Source organism: Gopherus flavomarginatus, chromosome 2 (genome assembly GCF_025201925.1).
Source record: "Gopherus flavomarginatus isolate rGopFla2 chromosome 2, rGopFla2.mat.asm, whole genome shotgun sequence".
In the NCBI taxonomy this organism is placed as follows: domain Eukaryota; kingdom Metazoa; phylum Chordata; order Testudines; family Testudinidae; genus Gopherus; species Gopherus flavomarginatus.
Genome location: NC_066618.1, coordinates 233,362,893 through 233,375,459, shown reverse-complemented (window position 1 = coordinate 233,375,459; position 12,567 = coordinate 233,362,893). Strand labels below are relative to the sequence as shown.

The window sequence follows — 12,567 nt, the reverse complement described above, 5'->3', positions numbered from 1 at the left end:
GTTGTCTCAAAGCTTCTAAAAGCATCTTGCTGGATTTGATTCTCATGGTGGTATATATGGAGAGACCTGGTGCCTTTAAGTCAGAGTTCCCCAAACTGTGGGTTGCCCCCTTACTCCTGTCCATGTCCCCCTGAGCTGCAGACCTGCTCCTGGCCCAGCTTCAGGGGGAGATGCGGAGGCATGGATAGAGGGAGGGGGGCATAATCGTCAAAAGCTCTGATTTGGTACCAAGACATTGTCAGTGGACAGCCCTGGACTCTGACATTCACTTCCCCCTGTGGCATAGTTCAAATTTTATCTCTTGCCTGAAGGTACTGGGAAGGGTGGTTGTTTGTTTAGTTTGGGGAATGTCTTTTCCAGTTTTGGGTGCCTTATGAAATAATGTACATGCACCTGAAGATCTCTTACTAGGCACATTTTAGAAATATGAATAAAAAATAAACTAAGAACCTGGCCCTACAAGGTTCCTGGGAGCAGCCTTATGTCAGCCACCTGGCAGCCTGCAGACAACTGCTTACCTGAAACCCATGAAGCCTGGACCCCAGCATGAAGTTCCACTACTTCAGTCTGATTGACCAGCTGGCCCTACTTAAGCCAGCAGCAGGAACAGGAAGCTGTCTGAACAACTGGACTCCACCCTGCTCTGGACTGCATGCCTTGTGCTTCCTGGTCATGCACCCCTGGCTTGACTTCCTGGCATCCCATCCCAGCATGACTCGTGGCATCTGACTTTTTGGTTTCTGACCTCTAGTTTGTCTTCTGCCTCTGACTGCTGGTATTCTGACCCTGCCTGATTCTGGTTATCAATTTGCAGTTCTATCTACAGTTTGTATCCTGCATCTGACCTCCCAGTATCCTGGCACAGCTGACTCTTGACTCCTATCTCGTGACTGTGGACTTTGGCTCTGACTTCTAAGTCTGACGACCCATGATCCAGCTGAAGTAGCTTGTTTGAACCACAATATCCTCTGGGATTGAGTTCAGTGAAAGAAAGATGGACCTAGCAGCACCATCACAGCCACCAGAAGCATTGAATTCACCTGAATGGAGCCCTGACTCTAGGTGGTTAGTGAAGCACTGCAGGCCCAAGTTGCACAGCTGACCTTGGACAACCAGCAGCTGAAAGAGTAAGTGAAGCAGCTCAGGAGCAAGAACACCATGCTGCCAACACAGCCTGCAGAACCTTACCCCGAATAGGGGCCTGCAATACCCTGGCCCAAACGGTTTGACAGGAACCACTGGTGGTTCTGGGGTTTCATGAACCAGTGCCACCTTCTGTTTCTGATGCCTCCCAAAATCTATGCTTTTGCCTGGGCCAAGGTGGCCTTGGTAATGAGCCTGCTGATAGGAGACATGTTAGACCGGGCCTCCCAAGTGCTAGAAGGCCATATCCCAGTGGTGTCACACTGGGATTTCTTTCTCCAAACGATGTCAGCCATGTTCAGTGATCCATGCTGAGCTTGAATGGCTGAGGCTACCTTGAGGAGACTCCAGCATGGGCAAGACACTGTGGCCTCCTATGCAGTGCACTTCCACCGCCTTACAATAGATACAGAGTTGAACAAATCAGTGCAGATTTAGCAGTTCCAGTGGGGCTTGTGGGAAGAAATCAAAGACAAATTGGCCCACATAGATGTTTACCAGACTAAATGTCCTCTTGGACCTCACCATCCACATAAATAATCAGCTCTGAGAACAAAGAGAGGAGAAAAGAGGTCCCCTGCAGCTCACTCTACCTGCGTACATGAACTCACTTTCTGTATTGCCCACCAAACCCAGGCAAGCCAATCTGGCTTGTCAGTGCCTCACATCTGAAGAAAAGGAATAGCACCATCAGCACCATCTGTGCTTCTACTGCAGTGAACCTGGCCATGCCATCTTGGCCAGCTCAGTACGAACACCACGGGCCTTGGGGAAACAAACCAGTCCAGGCACAGAGCCTCAGCCTTGAAAGAAGAGAAGTTCCCCACACCCTAGTCCTTTCTGAGAAGCACCAGAGCCCCATTCAGGGGCTTCTCATTGGCAGATTCCTATCCGTCTATGTATCCTGGGGAAGCCCTGACGGATTCCCCTCCAACAGGTCCTCATCAATTCTAGAGCAGTAGACAAGTTTATGGATGCCTCTACATCTCAGGCCCTACAGGTGCCCCTGCTGCACAAAGCCATGCCCAACATGATTTAAACTGTTGACAGCTTCCTGCTGTCTTCAGTTCCAATTGTGGAAGAGGCTGTCTCCATGGAGCCCATTATTTGGGGTCACAGAGAAATAATACAATTCAATGTGATCCATTCCCTACACTTTTCCACTGATCCTTGGCATATACTGACTGACGCTTCATGATCCCCTCATTCCCTGGTGAAAACAGGTCACTCTCCTATCAAAATTCTGCCAATGCCTTTAGTACAGTGATCATGGTGGTCCTCTCCCAAAGGCACGGACCCAAACAAATACTGCACCCCATCGTCTACCTCACAAGGAAGTTTACTCCTGCTGAATGATATTTGAGCAAATACGAGATGTTTGACAAGGAGCTCCTGGCAATTCAGACTACCTTCAAAGAGTGGCAACACTACTTGGAAGGACCCATCGTCTGGTCCAAGTGTTTACCGATCACAAGAACCTTGAGTAACTGTGCGGGCCAGCGTCCTAAAGCAACAACAGTTCCAGTAGGCCCTATTCTTCTCCCAGTTAAACTTTACTTGACCTGCCACCCTGGAACCAGAAATGTGAAGGCCAACACCTTGTCCTAAAGATATAGCTCTGACCCACAAGGCCCCAATCCATATTCTGAAGTCCCATAATTTTTTAATGCAACCCCTGGGTGTGGGAGGATGATGTCATGACCCATGGCTCTCAAACCTCGGATAGCTGGGTTCATGGAAGCCACTGCACTCCAACCCTCCACCTGGCAGCCTGCTGACAATTGCTTACTTGGGACCCATAAAGGCCCAGCTCAGTGTGAGGATCTGCTCTTGAGGTCCAATTAGGAGAGTCCCAAGAGTGGCAGATTGTCCCACTGGCCCTACTTAAGCCAGGAGGAGAAATCGGAAGCAGAAATAGGAGCAGAAATAGGAAGCTGTCCAAACTGGGTTTCACCCAGTCAATTTATATTTAATTATCACATTAATTAAAAAAACAAGTTGGAAATGGCCAGGTTCTATAAAAATGTGCTGCTATCCAAGCTACTTATTCATTTTAGGGAGGAACATAAGCTTCATAAGTGGTTTTGGAAGTGTTAAAAATAAAAGTAACTCTTGGCAACATAAGGTTATAACTAAGCTACAATGTTAGTTGCTCTTAAACAAAAGAACAGAAATCTTCTCAGACTGAGGACAATTTTTAACGTATTTCTGTGTTTCAGGATTCCTCACTATCTTAACTGTGATGCACAAAACAGTTTAAACCATTGTCACAGGTACACTTGAATGATGACATGAGCCTTTTGCCTATTTAAAATGTCTGTAAGGCATCAAGTCTATTAAATTATTACAACTATGTATTTAATCTTGAGGCTTAGAAGTTGTGGCAGCTGCCAAAACAGAATGGGAAGGGCCCTTGGCTTGCTTATACCTGTTGCACATACTGCTAGAACTGCTAGTGCCACCCACCTAGTCTCCCCATCTGCTTAAATTCCATCTACGAGCCCAGGCCAAAACCCAGGGCTATGTGTTGGCACCAGCTACCATTGTCATCTACGTTCTCAACTAGAAAAATGTCCAACATACTAAATCTTATCATTACTAATGATACCAGCCAACTCCACCCCAACCCTACCTGTGCTGCAGCTATCAGCAAACAATATTTCAACAGCCAGTGTCAGTGGGACAAACTGACAATATCCCACAATATGCTGAACAGACCTTATGAAATTAAAATAAACTTTTGATTTAAATTAAACTGTATTAGGATTAATACATTTAGGATCCATTTTATTAAAACATAATTGTGTATGTGTTATTGTATGTAACTTCTCTAGTAGTGGGGAGAGGCTACTCTAATTCCTCTGGTAATCAGCCTTTAAAGCCATCTCCCTGGAGAGGCTCACATATACAAATTCAAACTGAATTATCCAGGGACCAATGGACAAAGAAAGGATTTTTGGATAATTAGTCTGGTTTTAAATAGACTCAGGGCTTTCTTGCTGATCCACCAAATGGGCAGGACACCTGGTCCACAGAGGGCCCCAGTCCTCAGAGGATTGGAAGAACTAGGCCTACTGAGGCCCCATAAGACTGTGCTTGTTCCGAGCTGAAGCTGAGATGAACTTGAAATCACAAAGAGGTTTCCTTTGGTCAGATGCTGAAGGACTGCTCTAGCCAGAGCCCACGTTAGGGTTAGGGTGATCTCTGGTAAGCTTATTAGCATGCGTGTAGGTTCTTTCATTGTTTTTAATATGTTTTCTCTCTACTGCTTTTACATTAAGAACAAAATTGGCTTGCATAAACAAAGCTATGCAGTAAGTATAACTATGGGCACTCACGCTGTTAGCCATCTCTGAAGGGCAAGCAAGCCAGCCTGATCAAACAGACTGCCTTTTGTAGAGGCTAATACAATGAAGGCGGGGAACTGTGCCTGGAAATACCCTGGTCAGAAGGGAATGAGAAGTGGGTCTCTGCCCAAGAAAGGCAACAGCTGGCGAGCCAGAAGCCTGAGAGAGGGTGCCCTTGGCAGGAGCACCGAGGGGAAATACTGGTGCAGTTGCTCTGAACTGCAACCGTCAGGATCACCCACCCCCTAAGAAATAGCCTAAATATTAGGATTCTTGAAGAAGACGAAAAAAAAAATAGTAAGAGCCCAAGCCATCATGCCCAAGAACCATAACAAATACCCCTTGCACCATAAAACTGCACTACTCAAAAAGCAGCTAGCATGGGATTTCCCCCAAAAAACACTGCGAAAGATACAAAAAAAGAGAGTGAGAAACCCAACCATGTAAATCTGCCTCTGAATAACATACAAAGGATTGTGTGCCACAGCACTCATAGTGACATCCTATATCAGGGTCTGTTTACAAAAAAATAGTGCTAATCTGGATTTATACTGCTATTACCAGGTTGAGAGAATGTCTAAGAAAAGTAGCTATGAAAAATGATGTATATAATTAATGCTGAATACTGTGACTAGATAGTTGGGAAATAATTAAATGAAGACTATATAATTACGTGCATATGCAGTAGTGATGTTTGGGTACAAGACTTACAGAACTCTTGTTAGGTTTATGCTATAAAATGAGTTTACTTTGATGTATACCACAATTTGGAAAGGGGGAGGGGAAAATCCATCTCTTTGAGAACCTTTTCCATATGCTTTGACTATAAATGCACAGTCAGCCTGCTTAAAATTTTGATATTAGAGAGACAAGGTGGGTGAGGTGATATCTTTTATTGGACCAACTTCTGTTGGTGAGAGAGAGAAGCTTTTGAGCTTTTCTTCAGATCTGGGAAAAGAGAAGAGCTCTGTGGCTCAGAAGTTGGCTCTATATGGACAGAAGTTGGTCCAAAAAAAGATAGCTCACCAATCTTGTCTTCTAATATCCTGGGACCAACATGGCTACAACTACACTGCATAAAATTTTTATATTCATATAGTGCAAAATAAGACTTCTGATCAGCTGAAGCAGGACTGCAATATCAGAAAAAACCCTACATGATCTTTTAAAGATCTTGACTCTATGTATGTGATGTTATTGTGCTCAGTTGTGGTTTTAAAATCTGGATAGCAAAATGATGCAGCTGTATTCAAATGTACAGTATAATTTGAATTTGTCTTTGTTCTGTAGGTCGCGCTAATTCATTTTAGCAGCTGGGAACAGATTGTCAACTAATTCTCATTTTGTTTTCTGAAAAAAACAATACATTTGCCCTATAACTGCAAACAATCACAAATTAAAAAGCAACTTGTTACCAGTTCTTTGAAAAACAATATGAGCTCAGCATATACCCTATATTTATCCTAATCTGAAAAAATTACAAGAGTGCACACACACAGTTGCACAGCTAAAAACGATATTTTTTCTCTCTGTCTAGATATTTACAATTTTGTTATCCTAGGACTCCTCTTTTTCCATTATGATTTTATGCTTCCCTGGGAAGCAAAATCTTTAATCCTTTAGACAACCTCTGAGTTTTCCCAACCTAGATCAGAGGATTGTTCTTTCTCTGAAAGCAAAGCTTCACTGAAATAAAAGACATTTCACAAGAATATTCTTTCTATAAATGATGTAGCAACAGATCCTTCCGGCCCAGTACTGTTGCTCTGATTTTGTATTTTGGAATTGTATTGTCCGGAGTATGTACAGTTTGCAGCTTCCAGGTATTCTCCAGTACGAGAATGCTCTGGCTTTACTGTAAAATAAGAGGATCAAAAGAGATCAGTTTAAAGTTTCATAAAGTTTACCTTACTGCAAAGGAAATGTGTGTGTACTTCTCACCTGCAGAATTTATGAGGACATCTCAAAGTTGTTTTAAGTTGCTTTTGCCATCCGTGCACTATGAGTGCATAGCCCGACTAATCAGAGACTGGGTGCAGGTTTAGTAACAGAGCAAGTCTCTTTTAGGTTGTCTCAGAACCCATCCCCAGCATGTACATTGGCATTTACACTGTATGGGGCTTGCCTTCATAGCTGGGAGGGTTGTGCACCCCCTGTACAGGTGCCAAGCTTCCCAAGTACCTATCTATATTTTTAATGCTCCAATTATCATTTTGGCTAGGTATCCTGCCAATCCCTGCAAATAACCTCCAGTTCTGAAGTCTGGGGAAGTATGAACTGAATCGTATAACATCTTTAAGCTATTGTATCGAGCATACTTGGTTGTGTTAGTTACACGGTAGGCAGACCAGTGGGTTGAGAGGAATATACAAGAAAAGGTACACTCTCTTGAAGAGCTCAGCAGAACTTTGCAAGCACAAGATTGGAACAGTGATTTACACTAACTTCTTTTCATGGCTCCTTGACTTCTCCTTTCTGCACAGAGCTCGCCTGAGCCTTGATTTGCCTCTGACCTCCTTTGGACTGGGCTTCTCTGACTGTCCAACAGTTTACCTAATAATGGAAAAAAGTCTCCCAGTCATGCTGAAGGGCACTGATATCTCCCCAACCTCCCTGTCCTCTGCATCTCATTTCTTCCTTTTTTCTTCCCAACTCAGCAGTCCTGGACCCACCCACTCTCCTATTTCCCAGAGAAGTTCAGCTGGTCTGCCAGATGGGAGTTGCAATAAAGAGCACCTCCCACAGTTTGGAATGATACCCCAAATTTAACATCCCTTTGACAATTGAAGCTGTCGTGCCAATAGGAAAGTCCTCAGTTCAGTCAAACATATCAGGATTGCTCTGTAGGCAAAGGAGCTCGTTTACTGTGAGCAATATTTTTGAAAATGCTTGGTGTTTTACTTATGCTTTCTCTCCTAAAAAACCTGGAGAAATAGGAATGGCTGTTTAATTAGAAGGATGTTCTGAAAATCCATGAAACAGATTGATTATATGAATTGGAATTGCATATAGAAACAGATTCTTTTACAGATTCTAATGATCTTTGTTGTTTTATAGGTATACAAAAAGAAAACTGAAGCTGCTAAGAAGGAATATTTGAAGCAGTTAGCTGCATACAGAGCAAGCCTTGTATCCAAGGTAACACCTATATATATTGTGATAAATTGTAAACCATTTTCAGCATTTGTATGGTGCTCAGCGCCATGGTATCAAGTGTAAATATTGTTGCTCATTACCACCTTATACCTATCTTATCCATGCTCTGCTCTAGTGCTCAATACAAACGGTTATCTTTGAACATAGGCATACTGCAGCCCATCCATTCCTACTCATAGAACATCTGCAGACTGGGATTATAATCACAATGGAGCAACTGAGAGACCCAGTGGTCATCAGTAAAAGGATCACATTTGCCAGCAGGGCCCACACAGCACTGCACAATTACCAGTCATACTCTTTTCTGAATATAGGGGGAAACTGTGGTATCATACATAAAATGCCTCATTTTTAATGCAGGCACTGTACAGCAATGATCATGCTCGGTATCACAATGCAAACATTCCCATGATAAGATGAACTTTCTTTGTGCATGCCTCAGATGAAGTAGATGAACACACTATAGGACATAGTGTGAATCACTCACTTTGGAACAGCATGTCACAGGACCCACTGTACACAGTTGAGAGAAACTTTTGACATTGATTTATAGAGATATTCATAGTGCTCAGGATTTCACAAGTGCTATAATATAAACCACTGTTTTAAAACCCACAGACAAAGGTTAGATTACTGCGACATGCAGACTTGAAACATTAAAGGGGCAATTTGCAGAATCATATTGTTGATGATCATTTTGGTGTCTGTTTCACAGAATCCAAAGTGTTGATGAGGTCAAGTTTAGATGCACTTGACTGTCTGGTGGTTGTAAGTAAAGGTTAGGAGTGAGGATGGCAATGCTTGAAGCTTATACAGGTGTGAGTGAGCAGCACTTTTTGTTAGTTTCACAACATATTTACCATCTTGTTAGGGACATTTCAAAACAAAGATTTAACGAATAATTAACACCCGGGTCTTTCATGCAGTTTTCCATGTGATCTTACCACTTCTTCAGGTTTTTCAGTATATGACTCCTGTGAGATCAAACCTCATGTAGTTTGTGTTGGTAGATAAACTCTTGAGACATGAGTGTAACCTTATTCATAGCTTTCCTATGTTGTCTTATATACTTGAAATCTAGCATCATAGATGCCAAGATATTTATTGAAAGCATGCACAAAATGCCTGTCATTCCTCTTCTACACTTGATGAGTGTAAACTTCCAGAGATAGTCTCTATGTTTAGAATAGACTCTTTCAAACCAGTGGAACTGTCCTACGGTTCCACTGTACATGAGTGTTAATTTATTTGTCAGATTTTACTAAGTGGTAAAATAAGACCAACACACTCATTTTAATGCGAATTACAAAGTCAGCTTTTCACTTGTAATAATGAATTAGGTATCGTTAGTTTGCCCATCATACATTGTTTATGTGAAACACTAAACTGTTTTATTTTGATAAGATAAATATATATAAAACTGAGAATTTTACTCTGATTTTTTTAAGGGCAAAAAATAGCTGCATGGCATTCTTTGAGGAAGGTTCATTTAGAGAAATTTCAGTTAAAGAAATATTGGTGTCTGAGGCTCTAAGTCAGTGTAGGAAAGAACTTGAACACATGGTTAAGCCCATCCCTAGTCAAGAAAGCACTTACTTGTGTGCTTATGTCCCATTGGCTTTAGTGGGACTTAAGTATCTGCTTAACTTTAAGCATTTAGGTGTGATGGGACTTTAAATAAGCATGTAATTACAAACTGGATAGGTGATATATTAAGATTCACCATGTAAATTGCATCTATTTGACACAGAATATAAACTCTCTATGTTAAAATCTATTCTATTATTACATATACACAAACTACATTAAAAGAATGTTATTACAGTTGCAAAGGCAAGCATGCAGAAGTTAGGAAATACCTGAAGTCTGGCTTCACCTCTGGAGGGAGCATGCTTAGTTGTTCTGTGTGGATGATGACTGCTCAGTCAAGTCACATGTAGCAGCCTGAAAACAGCTGAACTATGCCGGCTAAAATTTGCCCCCAAAAAATCAGCTGAGGTACACACCTGGCATGTAAAATGCCAACCCACAAGATTTAAGTTTAGCCAAGTAATAAGCAACTGAAAGCAAGGTCTTATAATTGGACATGTTGGGCAACTTTAACAATAGGCTGTGCCACCAGCCTTGCCTGTAATATTTTTTTAAACAGGGTTAACACCCAATAAGGTGAACATCTGATTGTATGGATTTAATATCATAGCTATGCATTAATCTCCATTAACTCTATCAGTGTATTTAATAGATGTTTTCTCAACATTTTTCTTTTCTTTTTATAAAATTTGAAATTAATAAGACTATAGTCAAGCCTGTGGAATGCTGGAAATCAATATGTGAAGTCAAAATCACATTACAGAGCATTATACGTAATGTTATGCAGATTGCCATATTGTTTATAATACTGACTAAACCTTTGAATTCTAAACAAGTGTCTTTATATTTGCCCTTAGTTGCAACTTTTAGTACTGTTCAAGCTCAGAAATGCAACCTACAGTATATAGCAATTTGTAGAGCATTACTTAAAATGCTGTGATTGCAATCTGACTTTTTAAAAAACAAGCACTTTTTATTGCTTACCCTGGCTTTTTTCTGTATGCTGGCTGGCAGTAGGATTTTTGCTTTATATGTTAAATATTTATTTATATATACATATATAAATATTTTCTGAAGACATACTTAACAACTATGCATCTACCCTCAAGTAGGAAAAAAGGTCATTTTTCAAAGCTATGATGGCGTAGCTAGGTCAAATTTGTGCTCTCACATAGCATCAATATCAACCACATTTGATACTCTTTGAGTGTTAGAAATAATGCAAATTTTTTGAAGTTAATGAACGTGTGACAATGTTGCCCCTTTGATTGTATGGCAGGCTCAGACTTCCCCTAACAGAACTCCCAGCCGCTGTCTTGGAATTACTTTTCAAAGTACTTCGTCCATGCAGACATTTGGAAGTTTTAAAGATTAGTTTAGGCTATTTTCAGGGAAACGGTAACAAAACAGCAATAGTGGCTTTCTCCTTATAAGGCACAAACCTAAAATGCTGCTCTGTCTGAAGTATTAACAGCTTTTTTTTTTTTAGGCTGCTAAACTCCTACAGGATCATTAGCACTGTTGCCTTAGCAGAAAAATATAATAAGCAGTCACATTAATTTTCAGCTTTTATTGGTATCCATTACACATCAATTTCCCTACCTAGGAAAATTGTAAGGCTATAAACAGTAGATATTTCAGGTTTCTATGACACACTATCTTTGCGTTTGTGATTATTGTGATATCAAAAATGTTTGAAGAACCATATATCAAAAACTGTATATTACCATTTAAACCATGCATGTAGCTGTATATCCTATATCAGAATTACCTGTTGATTGACTGGGTATTTTCAGAGTTGTTTATGTATGTATTTTTCACAAACCAGTTGTCATGTCCCTTCAAGGATGCACAAACTGTCAGAGAAGAAATTTCTAATCCTAAAAACATTGTTTGAAGCAAAAAAATCCAGTAAATGCATATAGCCAAAGAATAATCCCATTAAACCCCTTGACCTATAAAGCCACAAATCCTAAAGACCTAAGAAAATTTTTAAGCAATTATTAAAACTGTTAGGCATAACATCACTGTGAGAACTCACTCGTATTACAGATTGGCCTAACCCAGGGGTAGGCAACCTATGGCACGGGCGCTGAAGGCGGCACGTGAGCTGATTTTCAGTGGCACTCACACTGCCCGGGTCCTGGCCACCAGTCCAGGGGGCTCTGCATTTTAATGTAATTGTAAATGAAGCTTCTTAAACATTCTGAAACCTTATTTACTTTACATACAACCATAGTTCAGTTATATATTGTTGACTTATAGAAAGAGACCTTCTAAAAACGTTAAAATGTATTATTGGCCTGCGAAACCTTAAATTAGAGTGAATAAATGAAGACTTGGCACACCACTTCTGAAAGGTTGCCGACCCCTGGCCTAAACTTTAATAATACACTGAGTTCACCATCCTTTTCTAGTTCAGAGGTCTCATTGTGGTGGCAGTCCATAAAATTAACAACATCATCCAAAACATGCATGAAATAAAGGCCAAGCATTAAAGGATAGATAGTGCATGGCACCTCTGTGAGGCTGAATGGTAAGGAGGCGGTAGTGAGGTGTCAGGGCCATGGCAGAACTGAGTCAGTCAATCACTAAGGAGACCAAATGCTGCACATTCTTAAGGGCAGTGCAATAATTGCTCTGCCAAGGAGCTCCAGGTGGCCGTTTGCCTTCCTTATGCACATTCCTTTTGATGCTTCTGCTGGAAGTTTATCACTTAATGTTACAATTTACCCTTACACAATATGTTTCAACTTAACCTGAATTATCTTGAAATAATTACATCAAACAGTAAAACAAGAATGTAAGTAAGTTTCCATTTCACTAGAGTTTTTAATATGCAGTTAGTAAGAATCCTGTTCTCCTCATTTTCCACCCAGCGTTGGCATTGGAAAGTTCTACATTTACTAAAACATCCAGTAACAAAATAGAAACAGATTCTCAGCTGGTGTACATTGGCATAGCTGCTTTGAAGTCAAGGGAGCTGTGCTGATTTACACCAGCTAACGATCCCTCACAGACTTTAAATAGTGAGAGATGGACAGAGATGGTGACATTCAGATTACATTCAGGCTAAAGTTTGAGGCCAAATACATGAGGGGCTTCCCTTTCAGCAGTGCCAAGACCCAGAGACGTTCTCATTAGATTGAAGCCCAAAATGGTGGAGATTTTGAGATCACATTAGTTTGAGAGATTTTTGATTTTGAGAAGGCTCTTGTTTGTTTCTAAAGTGATTGGGATTGAATGGTTGGTATAAGGTTATTAGAACTGCATTTTTAGAGCCTCCCTATGCCTCTCAATTGGGGAATAAAGATACTGGTATCAAATTAAA

General features: G+C 40.9%; 1 protein-coding gene across 2 annotated transcripts in view; it reads left to right on the top strand.

The window, feature by feature from the left end:
- Window positions 1–12,567, top strand: part of TOX (thymocyte selection associated high mobility group box) — a 276,933-nt gene that overhangs the window by 237,175 nt on the left and 27,191 nt on the right. For both annotated transcript variants that reach the window (XM_050938886.1, XM_050938885.1), the window contains one exon: window positions 7,548–7,628. In XM_050938886.1, the coding sequence (XP_050794843.1) occupies window positions 7,548–7,628 (81 nt within the window). The remainder of the gene's footprint in view (window positions 1–7,547; window positions 7,629–12,567) is intronic.